Source organism: Danio rerio, chromosome 13 (genome assembly GCF_049306965.1).
Source record: "Danio rerio strain Tuebingen ecotype United States chromosome 13, GRCz12tu, whole genome shotgun sequence".
Taxonomy (NCBI): domain Eukaryota; kingdom Metazoa; phylum Chordata; class Actinopteri; order Cypriniformes; family Danionidae; genus Danio; species Danio rerio.
Genome location: NC_133188.1, coordinates 48014814 through 48037149, shown reverse-complemented (window position 1 = coordinate 48037149; position 22336 = coordinate 48014814). Strand labels below are relative to the sequence as shown.

Here is a 22336-nt window from a genome sequence, read left to right as displayed (position 1 = left end):
TATATAGGTCCACACTAAATTGAGTTAAATTTACACTTGAGAAAGAGTAAATTATTTTACACTTGCATAGTGTTAAAAAAAAGCACTGCTAGTGTTGACTTTAACTCTGTTTTCCACTCGCTTTCCCTATTTGCATAAAGTAAATGTTAAAACTACACTCGCAGTGTTAATAGCTTAACACTAAGAGTGTTCATCTTAACACTAATAATATAGTGCTCATACATACCTAGGTTGATATTTAAATGTATTTTTAGTTATATAGATTGTTTACTGCATTACAGGACAGTTTGCATTGAACAGTTAAAAAAAAAGTCAGAACAGTTTACCAGTTTCAACTTTTATTTTTTAACAATGCATCTTAAACGCACAGTTAAACCAACATAAAATGTACAGCATTTTCAGTATCAAAAACTGTGAGAGTCTTAAAGAGGTGCTGCTTGCTTGCAAGCTTTGACAACACCAACACATTATTGTAAAAGAAACATTTAGTCTAAAAGCTTTGCACGCAGTTTCTTTACCCTGGATGACTCACTGGTAGGTCCAACATCGATGTTGTAGACTGTAGTCTGCAGAAAGGTAAAGATGTAGACAAGGGCTTCCTCGTACGTCAAGTTGAACACATAGTCTTTAAAGAGTTCATCAACAGCACTCAAGGACCTGGTTGCTGCACAAGAGACGAGATGTTTGTCCATAACCACATAGAAATGGTCAATCATCCCCTTGATCCTTCCTGATCTTAGGAGATATCGCTGTTGGCCCTTCCTCTCATTGAGATGGTCTTCAATGCTGGTGCAAGACTGCAAAAAAACAGCCAAAAATATGTCATTAAATGCAGGAAACCAATTAGGAAACTTACAATTTTGTTAATGAAAACACAAAAAATAACAAAACCACCTTTACCCAAAGTGCAAAAATAAAATGTGTTCATCTCATTCATTGTGTAGTGTGACAGGGAAAAGAATTACCACAAAAATATGTTTATATATTTTTGATAAACCCTCATTTCATCCAAGATGTAACGTACATTCTTCAACAGCATTCAACTGAATGTATTGACTTTAAAAAAAAAAAAAAATTTCAAAAGGTACATTTTATAGCATCGCATAATGGTCTTAACAACCTTAATAATAACAATGAAAAGACTTTCGAAAATATTGTGAGTTTTACCTTATGGAAACGCACAAGTCTTTCAAAGGCCTCTGTTGAACTGATCTTAGTCATCTTTCTGAAGAAGGAGGTAGGAGATGCAGAAGGAGTAGGACAGATGACATTATTATCCCAGTCTAAATGAATGATGATAAAGTTATACGTATTAATATTAAAATGAAGCAAGCCCACATTCACACTTATAGCTCACAAATACAAAAGAAACCAAAGCAAATTTCAAACTACAAAATCCTTAGAAATCGTACCATTTTCAGATTCTTGTCCTTCTGCTGAATTAATAAGACAATGAAGTCTGGCAGTTGAAGTTAGAGATTTCGCCTCATTGATGATCCTGTGCTTAAATGCGGTCTCCCACCTCTCAAGCAACTTGTTGGATGTTTCAGCATTGAACAGGAGACCAAAGTCTTGAATAATCTAAGAAAGAAGCATATTAGATTTATTACAAACGGTTCCCTTTTCTGGATCCTAAAAATGTTCCTGTAATATAGATAAGAAATATTTAAAAAATGCCAGTTACATTAAAAAGACTGACTGTATGATACAAATAAAAATAAAAAACACAAACCTTTAAACCAGGGGTGTCGAAACTCAGTCCTGGAGGGCCAGTGTCTTGCAGAGTTTAGCCCCAACTTGCTTTAACACAACTGCCTGAAAGTTTCTAGTTTGCTAGTTAAGAGCTTGTGTTTAATTACAGTTGGAGCTAAACTCTGCAGAACACTGGCTCTCCAGGACCAAGGTTTGGGCACCTCTGCGTTAAATAATAAAAACGGATGAACAAGTTTGTGTTAAGTACAATAAGACAATTTCTTACACATTCTTTTGCGGAAAATGGGTGTCTCAGGCTGGGAAAAAGAGAAATAATGTCCAAAGCATAAGTCTCCCGTTACTTGCACGTGGGGATTCTCCTAACAATCAGTAAAATATTTGATTAAGGACAGTACTTAACTTTTTACTTTTTTTTTTTTTTGGTTTAAAAAAAATCTATGCTTTTCTTGCATATATTTAATGAAATCTTACCCATGAATCTGTCATGTGATTGACGACAATATTAACCAGCTGCCGTCTAGTGCTGTGGCCCTAAAGTTTGTGAGCTTGTATTCATCAAGTACTTGTCAATTGATTCTGCATTGTTCGCTCTGGGTCTTCATGATCCGTTGAAGAGAGTGAAACTGTATCAGTACATGTGCTGGCTGTTGATGATCTTGTGGGTGAAATCACTGATGGAGAAATGGAAAACATTATTATTAACCTTTACGTTATATTTTCTTTAGTTTACAATCAATTTATCTTATATTTCAACTTAATTTAAAACAATGCTGTACTAATAGCTTTTACTATACACCATCATCCTCAATGTTTTTCTACACTGTGGTTTTGACAGACTATTTTGATCAACCTTTCATCACTGGGCATCACATGAACTTAAGCTAAACGAACACCTGGCAATGGTCAAGAAACATAAAAACTCTGTATTTCTATACACACTCCACTGTTCATTAAGCTCTTCTATGAATTTCTTCTTTTTACTTAATTCTAACTGTTTTGACTTATACTACTGTAAAACAGAGGCATTTTAAAAACTGTCCAAATATTTATTGAATAATTACCCTCAGGCAGGCCAGCAGAAATATTTTCTTCCAAACATATAAGTCAAGCATAAATGTGGATTGCTGTCCATTAACTCTTGGAAGATGTCCTCTTTTACATTAGTGTCCTTGTCATTGAAAACTTGAAGATCTGCAGTTGTTGATAATCCAAATTTGCTTTTCACTGAAAAAAAAAACAGACTCAGGAAATGGTTATGACTTTAGTGAGCACAACTCTGACCAGCACAATCTTAACTTACCTTCACTGCGAAAACATTGAAATGTAAAATCAGTAAGCAATTTTACATATTTTTTCACTCCTTGATATAAAACTTTCACCAACATGATGGAAGCTGTTGAAAAATACACAATATATCACTTTATTATTAACAAGAATCTATCACAAACTTGACATAGTACAATTAAATCAAGTTAATTTATTCATTTCCATGTTAAGGTGATACAGAAGCGGGTGTTATTATGAAAAGTACATATAAATAAAAAAAGCACATTATGTTTTTCTTTTTCTAAAAATAGCTATATTTACGTTGTTTTTGTTTTTTTATTATGGAGGATTCTAAATACCAATTTCTAACTAGTATTGTTAGCAAGACGTAGGCTATAGGAAAATTACACTTGTATAAAAGCACATTACAGATTAAAAAAACACTTTTTTTTGTCACATTACACATTAATGAAAGATCTTCAAAAGTTAAGAGTACGTACAGTTCTATCTAAGCCAGCTCTTCATGCAATGCAATTGAACAGCACTTAAATATTATATAAATAACGTTACTATTCGACTACTACCTTAGAGTCAACAATGAAATTTGATAGGTAAACAATGACAATAACAGTCTGCTTGGGTTCGTCTCGTCTGAGCTTAGCATTTTTCGGTCGTTGTCAGTGGAGCTCAGCTCCACTTATAGGGAACACGTTACTCGATTCGCGCTCATCAGTTCTTTTCACAGCAGTTCCGTCTGTTACAGTTACTGAATAAGTCGAAACTCAACATATTTTTGAGTAAAACTGAGTGTCAGACAGGTTATAAAGTAGGCCATTTTAAGAATTGGTGCTTACCGGAGAAGCGAACCGTTTCAAATGATTCAGTTCAATATAGTGAACTGGTTCCATTGATTCACTGAAAAGAACCGGTTAAAGAAGAATCATTTCTGAACTGGCTATCCCTTCATGTCAACAAGCACGGCTAACTTTTACAACGAATGTATTTTGCGTCTGTTTTTACCGTATTATGAAAAGCAGGTCTGTACCTGTACACTTGAATCGTATAACGTTATTCACTGTTTAAAAGCACCGATAAAAGCGAGAACAGGCAGCCCGCGACTCCTCGCTGCTCGCGCCACAAATCAATCGCACTGAACAGTGAACATTATAACGTTAGATTACACACGAAGCTAGGTTACAGTTCAGCTAACGTTAAGTACTGACAGCTGCTGCTTTGCAGATATTTCAAACAAATAAACAGTTTAAACAATTCAAACGTTTGCATGAGTCATTACTGCCTATTTCTCATAATAGGCTCGAACTGAACCCGATTCAAATATAGGAACTCCTTAAAAATGTTAACTGTAAAATGTTTAAAAGTTACCTTTATTTTCCCGCTAAAGCAGCTTGTCTCGCGGCTCCAGATGTCTGTCGTGTATAAATTGACAAGTGGTTAGAACTTGAAATCTCGGTTAGAATATTACAAATATTAATTTAACATTGAGAAACATAAAGCATGTAAAAATATATTGAATATTTGTGGTTAAATAAGTAATATGACAGTTACCTGTTTGAATGCTCTCCATGTGCCATCCGCCATTAATCAAAGAGGAAGTAAGGTGAAGCGACCGGAAATGGAAACAACTCGTTTTTAGTGTTAACTATGTTAACTCGCAGTATTAACCCTTACTCTGACCACAAGGGTACACTGCAGGTGTTTATGTCACGTAAATTAACACCACAAATAACACTTTTTAACTCAAAAAAATTTACACTGTAAAAACAACTCCAAACAACACTGGAAAATTTGCTGTGTATATATATGAGCAATATCACACGAGTAGCAGTGCGATATGGCTGTATATCGGCACTGGTGGGAGGTGTGCGATGGTGCCCCCACCAGTGCCGATATACAGCTATATCGCACTGCTACGAGTGTGATATTGCGTTTATACAACAGTTTGACGGCATAATTGTGTATATAAAAACAAAATCAAACATGGAGAGTCTCAAAAACCCTTTTGTATTTGGAACTACTTTCTTCCACATTGGATTCACATCATAAGCTGACAGTTAAACAGTTGAGCGTGTATCTTTTAAACTGTAGATCTGTAGTGTCTGCTTTTTGCTGGTTGTATGTGGGCGGAGTAATACACAAAGGGTAAAGAGGCTGTAGGAGTTCTGATATTGCAGATTATCGCACGGCTGTCAGCCAATCAGATTTGAGAACCAGATAGAACTGTTGTATATATATATATATATATATATATATATATATATATATATATATATATATATATATATATATATATATATATATATATATGTATATGTGTCCATATATGTGTCCATAAATATTTGAACATTGACATAATTCTAATATTTTTGACTCTATAAACCAACACAATGGATTTGAAATTAAAGATGTGTTTAAACTGCAGACTGTTAGCTTTAATTTGAGAGTATTTACATATATATATGTGTAGAAATCACAGCTTTTTGCATATGTGCCTCCCACTTGTTAGGGGCCAAAAAGTAATTGGAGAGAATAATAATCATAAACCAAACTTTCACTTTTACACTTGGTGGCAGATCCTTTACTGTCAATTACAGCCTAAAGTCTGGAAGCCATAGGCGTCACCAGACACTGGGTTTCATTCCTGGTGGTGCTTTGTCTCAGGCCTCTATAGCAACTGTCCTCATTTCCTGCTTGTTCTTGGGGTATTTTCTCCATATATAATAGTATTGACATTAAAATGGTCTTTAAAAAATTAAAAACTGCTTTTATTCTAGCCGAAATAAAACAAATAAGCTTTTCTTCCGAAGAAAAAAATATTATCAGACATATTGTGAAAATTTACTTGCTCTGTTAAATATAATTTGGGAAATATTCAAAATAGAAAAAAAAATCAAAAGGGGCTAATAATTCTGACTTCAACTATATATGTATACGTATATTTGTATATATTATATATATATATATAACAAATGTGTCGTCACCGCATTCTATTTAGGACCCTGGATCCTGGATTCCATTTATCTCTATTGGTTTATGGTTCAAATCCAGATTGGGCCGTTGGCATTTTTGTGTGCAGTTTGCATGTTCTCCCTGTATTTGCATGGGTTTTCTCTAGTTTCTCCTCACAATCCAAAGACATGCACTGTAGTTGAAAAGGATTAACTAAATTGTCCGTAATGTGGTGATTGGGTATTTCCCAGTACTAGGTTGCAGCAGGAAGGGCATCCGCTGTGTAAAACATATGCTGGAATAGTTGACAGTTCAGTCCACTGTGGCGCCCACTAATAAATAAGAGACGAAGCTGACTAAGCTGAAGAAAATGAATGAATGAAAGTAAATTCATGCTGTTGCTGTTTTTTATTTTGCAAACCGTGTTGTTGCTGATGTTTTTTTATAAACTTCAGTCATATGCAACATCATTGGCATAAAATGATTGCAGATATTCTTCAAGAAATGAAGGAGTGCCATGGGACGCACAAATTGGATCTGAAAAGGAGCACTGCACCGCGAGCAGTCAATCATTTAGCTCCTCTTCCACTTTGAAGCCCCAAATAATCGAATTTGGATTGACAGTGTGAACAAGACTATAGACAAACTGTCAAACGTCTTGCTTGCGGTTCACTGTCAGATTGATCTCTAATAGAAAGAAGTTCTTTAACATCTGAAAAATTAAATAAAATACTGGACGCTTCATCTAAAAGAATGTTCTTCCTCTGTTTTGGCTCTTTCGTTTAAACCATCCTGAAGAGTTTTCAAGGTGATGTACTGAGGAGAAAAAAACTAAAATGGAGAGCTGAAGGTTCTGAATACGCCTCAGATGTAATGGGTATGAAACGTCTCCTATTCAAGGATCTGCAGCTAAATAACTGCACCGAGATGGAAGAAGCTCAGAGAAAGAGTGAAAGCAGCAGAGAACAGAAGCGCATTGCCTTCCTGTGTGGTTGGAGCGGCGCCAGTAATTGTAAAAGAAAAGCTGCCTCCAGGAAAACGAGTAAATAAAGTGGAAGGTGCGGAAAAGAAGATATAAAGCGCCCTTAAAATGAAAAAGGGCCTCTATATCAAGATAATCCACAAATGCTTACAGTGCACGTCCTGCTGGGTGTGTGTGTGAGCATGCGTGTGTGCAGTGAAATGGCTACTTTATGAAAGGTTAAACAAGCAGTTGTGTGTTTCTCCTCTGTGGCCCGTGTCATGGCCCTGCGCTCTGGGAGGCCAGGGATCATGGGGCCCTCGTGCTGGGCACGCGCTAGTCTGTCGGGCCCCCCGGGGCCCTATTGATCTCTAGATGTTAAGCTCCCGCCTCCCACACACTCGTGGATATTTGCGTCTCAGTCTGTGCTGCAGAGATTGGAGTATTGGAGTCATGAGATTTGTAAAGCAGCTTGTTTGAATGTTGAATCTGATAGACAGTGAGATCCTGCAGGGCTTCACGCTGGGACCGTTCTCCACGCTAAACACACTTCAAGTCTTCAGCGCACTTTCTGCTTTCCTCTTCTGCGTTGCTGGCAGTGTCATCGCAGTATTTTAGTATCATTATATATGTTTCTATCCACCTATTCATTCACTTTCTTTTCGGCTTAGTCAGTTTATTAATCTTTATTTAATAAAAATGTACATAAAGAAATATGCGCACAACTATGCGCACAACTAAGTAGGATAAATGTTTTATCCGATAAAAAAAAATCTGCATAAACTACAATGGAAACACTTTTACCAAATTAATTCAAGCATTTCATTCAATGCAGACAATATTTAGCTTTTCTTTTTGATATTTGGTGCCAGTTTATTAGGAAGTGTCGATTTTGTTCTTGTTGACTCATTGGATGGAATTATTGCTAGTCTTTTTTGCGATATTACGGTTTTGCCATAAATTTTACTAGCATCTTTGGATGTAAACATACAGTTGAAATCAGAATTTTTAAATGCCATTAGAATTTTAATTTTAATTAATTTATTTTTTACCCAAATGATGTTTAACAGAGCAAGGAAAATTCCACAGTATGTCTGATAATATTTTTTTTTTCTAGAGAAAGTCTTATTTGTTTTATTTTAGCTAGAATGAAAGCAGTTTTTACTTTTTAAAAAACACATTTTAAGGTCAAGTTTATTAGTCCCTTTAAGCAATATTGTATTTCGATAGTCTACAAAACAAACCATTGCTTTACAATAACTTGCCTAATTACCCTAACCTGCCTAGTTAACCTAGTTAAGCCTTTAAATGTCACTTTAAGTGAATATTATTATCTTGAAAAATATCTAAAAAAATATTATTTACTGTCATCATGACAAAGATAAAATAAATCAGTTATAAGAAATGAGTTATTAAAACTATTATGTTTAGAAATGTGTTGAAAAAATCTTCTATCCGTTAAACAGAAAAAAACAATTACTATAATAAAAAAAATATTATTATAAATAAACAGAGGGGGGGGTGGGTGGGATAATACTTCAGGAGATTTATGACATACCTGTCAACATTGGGATGTGAAAATAAGGGATCTGCCCACCATAATAATGCCCCCCCTCCCCCAATAAATCCTCAAATTACTAAATATTGTCTTCTGTAATAAACAATTAAACGTCAGTAACATGTTTATTATCATTTACAAAAAAATAAACGGTATATATTAGCAGCAAACACATTAATACAACAAATACATTGTGATTAAAGAGCAAGGAATGTATCTCGTTTATTTGGGTTTTTCGTTTAATTACATTAACAGGTGTCATTTTAAAAATGCACACATATAACGTTATAATGAAAGCATTCAATTGTTTTCCTAACTTTTTATGCTTATTTAGGACAAAATGAATTAAATTTGAAAAAAAAAAAAAAAAAAAAAAAACATTTGGAGGGCCGATGTCACCTGTAACGAAAAGGAAGGGAATCCAGCTGTTTTTATGTTTATTTCAAAGTGCTTTCATGCCTAAGTAAAGCTAAAGCACAACAGTCTTACATTTAGGAGCAAGGGGCATCCCTTGGTGGTTCGGTGGTATGGGTTGCGTATAGGTAGGATCAGCTCTTTAATGATTATTGCCACCCTTTAAAGAAGGACTGAAAATATCTTTACGGGATGATAGTGGGACAGACCTGTAAAATACAAGAGAACCCCAGGAAAAATGGAAGGGATTGACAGGTATGCGTACATACACTAATAATTTATGTGACAAAATTCATGACAACAAATGTTTTTTTATTTTTTATTTTAATTAATGACAACAAAATGTAACCTGTTAATCAGGTATCAACTACATTTTGTTTAGTTGTTAAAGTTTAACTTAATATTTTAAGTCAGTCTGATTGATGTACTGTAATTTGAGATGATTAGAAAAGTTAAGTTGATTCAGCTAAAATATTTTAGGTCGCAAGATTTGTTTTACAGTGTATTCATGAAAATTAAATATTTTCACACTCTACAAATTACAATATCACTGAAGTATTATCGATTTTAAAAGTCACTATTTAAAGTTTGTGAATATTCAAACTTGAATTCCTTACATTTACACTTTAATTCCTTAAATTTTATATAGCTTTTCTGGACACTCAAAAGACTTACACATTTTTGAGAGGAATCTCTTCATCTCCAATGACGTGAGGCAGTCATATTGCGCCAGACTTCACACCAGACAAAAAATAAATGAAAATGTAGAAATGTTTGTTTTCATATGTCACAAATGATGATTCATTCTGCTGAGAGACACACAATGTTATCATGAAAGCTTGCATTTATACCTTGAAAACAACCTTAAATCCCATTGACTTCTATAATATTGAAGGGTAAAGTGTATATGTGCAGTTTAATGCACCATTGACTTCTCTGAAGAATAGGGAGACTGTGTTTATATGGCAGGTTTTCAGCATTGTTCTGTTTGTTTAGTGGCTTGATACTGTCTTAAAGGGATAGGTCACCCAAAAATGAATAACATATTTACTCATCCTCACCTTCATCAGTTTCATTCTTCTGTTGAACACAAAGAATATATTTTGAAGAACACTAAAACCTGCATCGACTTTTGTAGTAGGAGAATCATATACTATAGAAGTCAATGGTTACTGGTTTCCAGCTTTCTTCAAAATATAATTAATAGAAGAAAGAAACTAATTGATGGCAGATTTTTCAGGTTTAGGTGAACTGTCAGGTATCTGTTTATTAAAAGATGGCTAAAACAGCAACAGTACATTTTGCCTTGATTTAAAAGCTGGTAACCAGTAACCATTGACTTCCTTAGTATATGATTTTCCTACTACAGAAGTCAGTGGTTATAGGGTATAATTTTAAGACAATACCTGTAACTATTGACTGTAGTAGGAGATTCAAATACTATGAAAAGCAATGGTTACCAGTTTTCAGCTTTCTTCAAAATATATTGATCAGAAGAAAGAAAGTCAAACTGATTTGAAACAAGTGAAAGATGATTACATTGTCAGGTTCGGGTGATCTAACTGGTATCTGTTTATTAAAAGATTTCATAATCAGCAACAGTAAATTTTCCTTGATTTAAAAGCTGAAAACCGGTAACCATTGACCTTCATAGTATTTGATTTTCCTACTACAGAATTCAATGGTTACAGGCTACAAGTTTTGTAGCCAACTTCATAGTATTTGTTTTTTCCAATACAGAAGGCAATGATTACAGGTTTTGTTTAATACAAAACCTGTAACCATTGACTTCTGTAGTAGGAGAAGCAAATAATAATGAAAGTCATTGGTTACCGATTTTTTTCAGGTTTGGGCGAACTATCCGATATCTGTTTATTATAAGATGGAAAAAGCAGCAACAGTGAATTCTGTCTTAATATAAAGGCTAAAAACCAGTAACCATTGACTTCTATAGTATTTGATTCTTTTTTTTTTTTTTACAGAAGTCATTGGTTACAGGTTTTTCAGAAGGGGAAGCAAATACTAATGGAAGTCATGGTTACCAATTTTTTTAAGGTTTGGGTCAACTATTCAAAATCATTTTATTATAAGATGGAAATAACAGCAAGAGTAAAATTTTCCTTCATTTAAAAACTGGAAACAGTAACCATTGACTTCCATTGTAGGAGAAGAATCAAATACTATGGAAGTCAGTGGTTACCGATTTTTTTTTTCAGGTTTAGGTGAAATGCCCGGTATCTGTTCATTAAAAGATTCCAAAAACAGCAAGAGTAAATTTTGCCTAATTTAAAAGCTGGAAACCAGTAACCCCTTTTTTACAGTATTTGATTTTCATACTACAGAAGACTTCTGTAGGAATATCAAACACTACAGTGTAAAAGCCAATGGTTACCGGTTTACAGCTTTTATTTCAAGGCAAAATTTACTGTTGCTGTTTTTGAAATCTTTTAATAAACAGGTACCAGAAGCAAGTACTAATAGAAGGCAATGGTTACCGATTTTTTTCAGGTTTGGGTGAACTATCCTGTATCTGTTTATAAAAAAATGGAAAAAAACATCAACAGTAAAATTTACCTTGATATCAAAGCTGAAAACTAGTGACCATTGATTTCCATAGTATTTGATTTTTCTTCTACAGAAGTCAATGGGTACAGGTTTTGTTTAATAGAAACAAATACTGATAGAAGTCAATAGTTACCAATTTTTTTTCAGGTTTGGGTGAACTATTCAATGGTTACTGATTTTGTTTTTTGTGATCTGGGTGAACTACCGGTGTATTTTTATTAAGAGATGAAAAAAACAACAACAGTAATTTTCGCTTAGATTGAAATACTTGAAACTGGTAACCATTGACCTCTCTAGTATTTTTCCTTCTACATAAGTCAGTGGTTACACGTTTTGTTGAATAAAAACATGTAAGCATTGACTCCTGTGGTAGGGGAAGCAATACTAATGTAAGTCAATAGTTACAGATTTTTTTCAGGTTAGGGTGAACTATCTGGTATCTGTTCAATAAAAGATGGAAAAAAAAAACAACAACAGTAAATTTTGCCTTGATATAAAAGCTGAAAACCGGGAACCATTGACTTCCATAGTTTATGAATTTCCTACCAAAGAAGTCCAATGGTTACCGTTTTTTTTTTTTTTTTTTTTTTTCAGGTTTAGTTGAACTATCCAGTATGTGTTTATTAAAAAGATAGAAGAAACAGCAAGAGTAAATTTTGCCTTGATTTAAAATCTGGAAACCGGTAACCAATTACTTTCATAGTATCTGATTTTTCATCTACATACAGTAGTCAATGGCTAAATGATTTGTTTAATACATAAATATTAAATATTAAATAATATATATATATATATATATATATATATATATATATATATATATATATATATATATATATATATATATATATATATATATATATACATAAATATATAAAAAAAAAAAAATATATATATATATATATATATATATATATATATATATATATATATATATATATATATATATATATATATATATATACATACATACATACATACATTTTTTTATTGTTTAATGTTTAATACATTAAAATACCTGCTTGGAACACTGATCTTCAAAAATATTAAAACATTTTATAGTGGCTAAATAAATACATTAAAGTATCCAATCTGACCCTCATTTTCAAAATAACAAATGAGTCATGCACTTTTCATTTGTGGCTGAACTGTTCCTTTAAGACTTCTCATCCTCCCTCAGTTGCTTTAGAATCGATCGCAGACACTTTTGCACAGCCCGTCTTTCTAATGAAAAATTCTCACTCTCGAGTCTAACAAATACGTTTCTATTGTTTGCCAACTCACAGTAATGAGTGCTGAAGTGGCTTTTACAATTATCAGCGCCGCACAGACTAAAGCAAGGCTGATTCATTATTTAATTAAATTACTCACACGCTACCATCAAATTAAAGATCGCAGGATGTTCCTTTATTGACCTGCTGGGATTTTAAGTTTAAAGCATTTCTGGTTGACAACAGCTCGTCAATAGCGGTCAATAATCAGTGAGATTAGACAGGTCATTTTGAATAATTAGAGGTGTTGAATTGCCTCGGGTTACTCTGGACGCTCACCGATTATCTGATTTGAATGGCTAACCAGCTTTCCGTCCCCATTGAGTTGATCTCCTGGTCATCGTAAAGAGGGCAATTCTGTGGTCGTAAAGCTAGTTAAAGTAGAGTGAGCTGGTAATATACTAAGAGGCTTGAGTGTGATTGTGTAACTGGAGAAGGAGATAAAAGTGTTCAAACAGTGCCATGCTGAGATAAACAGGTGGGCACAGACGGGTATTAGTGGCCACATGCATACCTGAGGTCCAAAATTAACACTCACACGCTGCCAGGTGCCAAATGTGCTCAAATCGGCTTTGGCAAATAAATATGCTTTACTGTAACGGGGGCTTGCTGTAAGTGGATTGTTAGAACGATACTCTACTGTGAGAAAAGGAAAACATTTCGGAATTTATTATGGATTTCTAACATTTTTTGACCATTAATACAAGCTTTTTCACTTGTCATTTATATATATATATATATATATATATATATATATATATATATATATATATATATATATATATAGTGTGGAAATTGTGCCTGAATATTTTTTCGGTTTGACTGCTGCACAGTATGCCCACCATATGTGAATATTTGTAACCTTATCTCAGTAAATATAGGCAATGTATTTTGGTGCATTTAAACAAAACAGATTTATTAAACAGATATATTTATTAAAATAATATTTTAGTTACCGAACATCTTTAGAAATTGACAGATTAAATAAAAAAAGAAATATTAAATTAAATTTAAGCTAAATATCACAAAAAAATTACAACCTACTGATTTCAACTGATTTTTTCTCTTTTTTCGCTTCTTTTGACTTTTCCTTTTTTTCTTGATTTTTCTTTTTCCCCCCTTTTTTCCCTGTTTTCTAGATTTAACTTATGTACTGACTAATCTAATGTATATGCACAAAAATAATATTGTAAAGCTTCTTATTAAAAATATGAATAAAAAAAAGAGATTTGTAAGGGGGGTACTTATATATTCTCAGCACGGTATATTAATAAATACATAAATAAAAAAAAATAAAGAAAATATTATGTAATAATAAAGAAAACACACACACACACACACACACACACACACACACACACACACACACACACACACACACACACACACACACACACACACACACACACACACACACATATATAAAGAAAAAACAAAAAAATGTATGTATACACTTGAATCAGAATTATTGGCCCAACCCCCCACTCCCGAATTTTTAGTCCCGCTGTTTATTTTTTCCCCCAATTTTCTGTTTAACAGCGAGAAGATTATTTCAACACATTTCTAAACATGATACTTTTAATAACTCATTTCTAATAACTGATTTATTTTATCTTTGTCATGATGATAGTAAATATTATTATACTAGATATTTTTCAAGACACTTCTATACAGTTTAATGTGACATTTAAAGGCTTAACTAGGTTTATTGGGCAAGTTATTGTTTAACAATGGTTTGTTCTGTAGACAATCGGAAATTATATAGCTAATATATATATAAAGCTTTACAATATTACATTTGTGCATTTACATTAGATTAATCAGTACTGAAGCAAAATCTGGAGCTAATCTAACAAAATAACTTATGTAATTGTGAAAATAATATGAAAATTTTGTTAAAATTTTGTAGTTTGCAATGCCCCCCACCCCACACGCACACACAATATTTTGTATGAATTTAAATGTATTATCATACAATTTCTAAAGATGTTTGGTGACTAAAACATTATTTTAATAAATTTAAATAATTATATAGTAAATATATTAATTAAAATAAATAAAACTAAATATCAGTTTAATATATCGGTTTTGTTCAAATGCGGCAAAATATATGACTTATGTTTACTGAGAAATGGATAAAAATATCTTTCAAAGTCGCGTGTACTTTTTTTTATTTATGTTAAGCACTGTATATATAATTAGTCATTTTCTAGGGGGAAAAACATTCCAAGTATCCAAAAATTAACAAATTCAATAGATTAAATATGGCAATAGCCAGAATTTGTGCAAATGAAAGATTTGTTTGCATCAGGGTCAGTGTAGAGTTTTTACTTAATTTTGAATACTTTATGATTATGGATTTGTTCAGATCTTTAAGCAAAAATGAATCCTGATCGTTCAGCAAACTTTAACATCAACCATCCAGTGTTTCCCAAATCACGTGTGAAATTCATAACCCTTCTTTCAGACTATACAAGTCTATATATATCCAAGTCAACGTTGTATACTGCTGCTATTCTAGCTGCTTCTGATTGTAATGGAGAGCAGTTTACATACAGTGACCTCCTGCGTTATTGCTCACTATTGGTGACGTTAAAGAAAAAGACCTAGATGTGTGGACACAGTGTGCGTTGTGTTATTAGCTGTCTAAATATTCCCAGACCGGTCGATAGCTCGTCTGCTAAGACAAATGACATGGTTACTAAAATCTTGCTAGAGCAAAATAAAAACTCTTAACAGCAGTCATTACTCTGGGAGGCCAATTAAACAAAAAAACAGCATCTCAGTGCAACGCCATCTGTAGACAACAGCCACCAGTGTGTGTGCGGTTTGTATTTATGTGTGTCGTCCCAAGAAAATCTAGGGCAATTAACAGAACAGTCGGAGCATGAGCAATTATAGAATGGCTGTTTTGGTCGATCCAGAGAGAGTGTGTGGTCCCTCTGAGTCTCTCCTCTGGAATTCTTATCCCGTTCGGAGGTGGCGACCCGGGAAGTGCTCGGATGGTTAGTGACCCCCGTCACCCAGCGGAGTTCGGCTCTCAGAGCTTTTGCCTGGGGTTTTTAATTAAAACTGCACCCCAGTTCAAAGCACTCCGAAGGTTCTTGGTACTGAGCCAGTAGGGTTGACTAAATATCTCATTTCCTGCTGCGGGGCAGAGACGAGGAAGGGCCGAGTGTAATTAGCCGATATGAGGAAGAGGAGGCTGCAGGTGTGTGCCGAGTCTGGAGGTTTGGGAATCCGTCCCTGATCTGCTTTCTCATTCAAAGGGTGTTTATTAAAAACGCCTGCAACCGCTGATCTCGGGACTGTTTAATTGGAGACTCCTGTAGTCGTTAAGGAACAAACACAAATGAGAAGTCTCTTTAATATATCATCATTTCTCCTAGAATATGAGTGCGATTAATTGGAGAGTCTGGTCATATAAATATTGAAATTTTCCGCTTGCGGCAAGCTTCAAAAGTGACTCCATGAATTTTTGTGTGTCTAGTTAGACAAGTAAAAAAAAAACATGCACCTTGTGTTTTATAAAATGTCTGAGTGTGTTTATGTGCAATAATTGACCTGTTTAAATTTTGTGCCGGCATCCTAAAGATGCTTCTCATATGGAGAATGAAGTCACATGCATTGCTCAGGTATGACTTCCACAGAGTGTAAAAAGCTTGATGGTTCTGTGAGTCTCGTCTATCAAATCTGATCTTTTTTTTTTGTATTTTCTATTGAATTCAAGTCAGGTGATTGGGTGGGCCATTCTACAGCTTGATTTTCTTTCTCTGAAAGCATTTGAGAGTTTCCTTGGCTCTGTTTTGGATTATTGTCCTGCTCAAATGTCCACCATGGGTTTATCTTCATTGGACTGAAGTAGCTTATATTCATTTACAGCGAGGAAGGGGAGAGAGTATATATATATATATATATATATATATATATATATATATATATATATATATATATATATATATACAACAGTTCTGTCTGGTTCTCAAGTCTGATTGGCTGTTAGCTGTGCGATATTCTATAATATCGGAACTCCTACAGCCTCTTTACCCTTTTTGTATTACTCCGCCCACATACAGCCAGCAAAAAGCAGACACTACAGATCTAAAGCTTAAAAGATGCAAGCTCAACTGTTTAACTGTCAGCTTATGATTTGAATCCGGAAGAAAGTAGTTCCTCATACAAAAGGGTTTTTGAGACTCTCCATGTTTGATTTTGTTTTTATATACACAATTATGCCGTCACACTGTTGTATAAATGCAATATCACACTCGTAGCAGTGCGATATGGCTGTATATTGCACTGGTGGGGACACTAAGGCACTCGGCCTGCGGCCTCGTGCCAACGCACGCCTCCCACCAGTGCCGATATACAGCCATATCGCACTGCTACTCGTGTGATATTGCTCATATATATATATATATATATATATATATATATATATATATATATATATATATATATATTCTTTTTTCAAAACAGTACAGAACTAAACAAACAAACAAACAAACAACAACTACAAATTCAAAAGAAAATGGAAACAAAAAAGACTGTACAATGCAAGTGTCAAAGGTCACTGAATACAATCTTATTTACATTTGTATTTATAGTTGATAAAATATGGTTGCTCTATAAAATTTTGATTGCATATCAAAGATCAACAGGCTCCAGATATATATAAAATAAAAGCACCACAATAAAATTAAAACAATACATTTCTTCTCAACCATTTACTCCAGTATGCAGAAGGAAAGTGTCAGTATTTCCATATCATACATCTCTTTTACAATATCATGCCATTCACCTATAGTTAGAAGATCTTTCTTGAACAATTTTTTTGTAATTGCCTTTTTGCTGGTTATTAGTAGTGTATTAAGAAGATATGCGTCATTTTTTGGTATTTTTGAAGAGTAAATTCTCAGGTACATAGTTTTTAACTTCATTCCAGATTCAATCCCATTATTGCTTTTATCTCTTTATTCAAATCTTGCCAATAGGTGTGGATAATAATTAAAATCACAAAATATGTGGAAATGATCAGCCAATGTATTTCCACATTTTCACCAGCATTCACCTTTTTTGATCTCTAGTTTGAAAGTATTTTATTTTAGGTGTCTTAAAGAACCTGATTACATTTTTTCCAAATAAGTCCCCTCCTTGAACCTGAATTAATTGTGATCATCTGTGTTTCCCAAATAGTTAACCATTGCTCATTTGTTATTTAAAATGTTATACTCTATTTATGTTTTTCTGTATGTTATTGTGTGCATTTAAGTATAATGCAACTTTGATTTCTGCAGTTTTGTGTTTTATAAATGCCTCTGTTGTAGTAATGAGGATCTAATGAGCAGCACTATTGAGAAACATTCCAGAGGCATTAAAAAGTAATGAGAATTCTGGGTTAAATTGTGCTTAATAGTCATGGAAATAATAGCATAATTTTAATGGTCCTGAAATAGGCTTCATTTTCTTGAAGCAAAATATATAGTAATTGGAGTGAAATGTGACCTTTTCTTGACAGGTTTCATAAGATTCACCCATTAAATTGTACAAGAAGTTAAGTAAAGAGGATATTGACTGGTGCATATAAACAGTGACCTTTGACCCTCAACATTGTGACCTTTAGAGAAACCCAAGTGAATGTTAGAGAACGTAGATCTTTTCATATTGACTGAAGATATCAGATGGCTTCTGCCACAGGCTTTAGCATATTATTTACCTCAGATAGACTTCATTCAGATACAAACAGTTCAGATTATTGTGAAATTCAGGTGATAAGAAGATATTTTATTCTTCAGGGACTGCAAGGGAACAGGGTAAAACGAAATAGTTTCCACCATACTTCCCCAGTTGATTGTTTACATTTAGATTTACAAATATTTTTAATATATTTTCTAATTAAAGTTGCATTTTTTAATACAAAAATATGAATATTGGATGAAGTCAGATTTAAAATCCTTTCTTTCTTTCTTTCTTTCTTTCTTTCTTTCTTTCTTTCTTTCTTTCTTTCTTTCTTTCTTTCTTTCTTTAATTGTTTTTGTTTCTGTTTATTTTTCTTCCTTTCATTTTGCTTTTCTTTCTTTCTTTCTTTCTTTCTTTCTTTCTTTCTTTCTTTAATTCATCCATTTCTCCACCTATTTATCCATTTATCCATCAATTTCTCCATTCATTTATCCACCTGTTAATCATCCTGCCATTTATCAATTTATCTATCAATTTCTCCATTTCTCAATCTATTTCTTCTTTTCTCCATTTCTCAATTTCTTCATCTAGTAATCCTTTTATCCATCCGTTTATTCATTTATCCATCCATTTATCCATTTCTCGATTTAATCATCAATTTATCGGTTTATTTACGTATTTAATCATTTATCAATCCATTTATTCATGTGTCCATTTACTTAGCAATTTATCCATCCATTTATCCCTTTATCCATGCATTTATACATTTATCCATCCATTTATCCAGCAATTTATCCATCCATTTATCCCTTTATCCATGCATTTATACATTTATCCATAAATTTATTCAGCAATTTATTTATTCATTTGTCCATTTATATATCCATTTATCCAATTGTCTATCTATTTATCCATTTATTTATCAGTTTATCCATTTATCCACCCATTTATCCATCTATTTATCAATTTACCTGTTTATTGATCCATTTATCCAATTGTCCATCTATTTATCCACTTATCCATCTATTTATCAATTTATCCATCCATTTATTCATTTATCTATCCATTACACTGGTATTTATCCATGTATCCATCTGTTTTTTCATTTATTTATCTATTTATTCATTTATTTTTTTACAAAGGATATCTTGGAAATTTCAACAGTTCGTAATTCAGAAAATAGCTACAAAACATCTGCAAAATAACATTATATATAGAATTTATCGAAATCATATATATATATATATATATATATATATATATATATATATATATATATGTATATATATATATATATATATGTAGAACAAAAAAGTAGAATAAAATGTTGTATTCAATCAGGCATATTAAGCAATACCATTTCCCTCATATGTAAACACATTCAGCATAGATTTGGTTTGACTTATAAAAATCCTTCTGACACATACATGTATGGCTCATTTTGAGAAAAAATGCTGTTAGAATCTTTAAACACAAATAGATTTGACACGAGAAACAATTGAATGTGTAGTCAGCATGTTTTCTTTTAATATCCGCAAAAAAGAATGAACATGAATAGCTCAAAAGCCCACAACCTTAAAATTGACAGGCATGTGAATAAAAAAATAATTGAAAAAAGTGCAATATCTCACGTTTGGTGCCTGATGATATTACAGTATAGTCACACTGGCATCTGCTCAACATCCTCATTTTTAAATGTGAGTAAAGTCATATCTAAGAAATAACAAAAAGAAGCATGTCAGTTATTCTGAGACCGAACAATCACATCCAATTATCCGATCTTTATCAGAACGCATCTACAAAATGTAAATAGCCTACATTTAACGCAAATGTAAAAGTCATTGATACAGAAAGTTATTCATATTCACATTCATCCAGAGTGAGCTGAATTTTCAATAAGGCCTTCCTGTGGATTGACAGCAGGTGCATTGTGGATCTGTGCCCCCAGACCAGCCAGATGGAGGCAAAAGCTCATGTTTATAAGAACAGGTTTATGCTATTATGCAGATAATCCTGCAATCTGAGCTGTAATGATATGATGCAGAGGCATGCATTACAGAATAAAGGACACACTCTCCATTCCTTCCTCACTCTATCCATGAGTGTGTGTGTGTGTGTGTGTGTGTGTGTGTGTGTGTGTGTGTGTGTGAGAACAGCTACAGAATTGTTGACACTGATTTGTTGGGAATGTAAACAGAATGAGATTGAAAGCTGTGGAAAAAAACATAGGCCATTCTGGATCATTCACATGTGTTCATTATATCCAAATGTGCTGCTAACAGTCATGTGATGCTCCATTTCAGGCAATATGAAGTGTAGTAAATAATTCAGAAGATGCTGGTGGGATCAAACAGCAGCGTCTGCCTGTGTTTGTGCTCTTCTGAATTCAGAAAAGTGTGTGTGTTTGTGTGTGTTGTGGGTTTATCAGTACAATACCATCATTCCTACATTTTAACTATGACAAAAGGGTCACACTTTAAAATAAGGTTCATTAGTTAATGTTAATTAATGCATTTACTAACATAAACAACCAATAAACAATACATCTACTACTGCATTTGTTCATGTTAGTTAACGTTAGTTAATGAAAATACAGTCGTTCATTGTTAGTTCATGTTAACTCATGGTGCATTAACTAATGTTAACAAGCATGGACTTGAATGTTAATAATGCATTAGTAAATGTTCAATTATGATTAATAAATGCTGTACAAGTGTTGTTCATGATTAGTTCATGTTAGTAAATGCATTAACTAATGAACCCTATTGTAAAGTGTTACCGACAAAAGTGATCATTAAAATGGCATACAGAAACTTAAGGGTTGTTTTATTAATATGTCATGAACTACTATGAACTAATATGAACTGTCTTTTTAAGAGAGTGTTTCTAAACCATGTTCTTGGAGGACCACCAGCACTGCACATTTCTATGTCTCTAACCAAACACACCTGACTCAGATCATCAGCTCATTAGCAGAGTCTGAAAGACCTGTAATGGGTGTGACAGACCAAGGAGACTTGTAAAACATGCAGTTTTGGTTGTCCTCCAGGAACGTGGTTGAGAAACACTGCATTAAGTCATGATGATTTTAGAATATTATCAATACTGAAAATAGTAGAAATGTGCTTTAATATATTGTGGTTGGAAACCTTGATTATTTCAGAATTTCTTGGACAGATTTATTCATTTATTTTATTTTTTTGGTAAACTGTCCCTTTAAGACATGATGATTTCCCCTCCAAAGAATTTTTTTAGAGAATTATCAATGCTAAAAAAAAATAGAAAATATGCATTAAAATACACTCGTTGGAAACCTTGATTATCTCAGCATTTCTTAGAAAGCTCAGAAGAACATTTCAGATCAATATAATACATCTTGCCTAATTAAAGGTTAAAAGTATTACAATAAATAAGAACACAATATATTTCCCTCAGCCTTTTGAACAGTATTTTTCATGCTTGATGCAAAGCTTTGTGAAGAATAAATATGTTGCTTTTATAGAGCTTCACACACACACACACACACACACACACACACACACACACACACACACACACACACACACACACACACACACACACACACACACAGCGTCACACAAAAAATCAATGGTTCTGCTCATTGGTGTATTGGGTCGGGTCAGTGTGTCATTCATGATTTTCTCCTCTGGCCTTTGGTCATCAGATGAGCTCCAGAGCGTCTAATAGAATTGAGTGATAATTTGACATGGTCATTGTGGTGCGGTTTAGCGCGCTGGCAGATTAATCTCCGTGGAATTGGCAGGGAATTCCCTACGGATCAGCACATTTCCCAGACCAGCTCTCTCAGACGGATGTGATGTTTTCATTTGGAGCTTCATACTGCTGGTGAATTTACTCAAGCATTATACTTAGAGTTCTTTCTGACCCTGAGGAAAATCCATTCATGTGCGCTCTTACAAA

The 22336-nt window shown here is 33.4% G+C and overlaps 2 protein-coding genes across 4 annotated transcripts in view; one reads left to right on the top strand and one right to left on the bottom strand.

Annotated features, from left to right (window-relative positions):
• Positions 1–22336, top strand: part of mdga1 (MAM domain containing glycosylphosphatidylinositol anchor 1) — a 406307-nt gene that overhangs the window by 185817 nt on the left and 198154 nt on the right. The gene's annotated exons all lie outside the window — the stretch shown is intronic.
• Positions 322–4599, bottom strand: LOC108191946 (uncharacterized). Its single transcript, XM_073920293.1, is given in 11 exon segments — positions 322–797; positions 1168–1283; positions 1413–1581; positions 1979–2072; positions 2185–2193; positions 2195–2384; positions 2775–2812; positions 2814–2937; positions 3014–3106; positions 4363–4406; positions 4546–4599. Coding segments are annotated over 9 exon segments (1137 nt in total). The 5' UTR covers positions 3099–3106; positions 4363–4406; positions 4546–4599; the 3' UTR covers positions 322–485.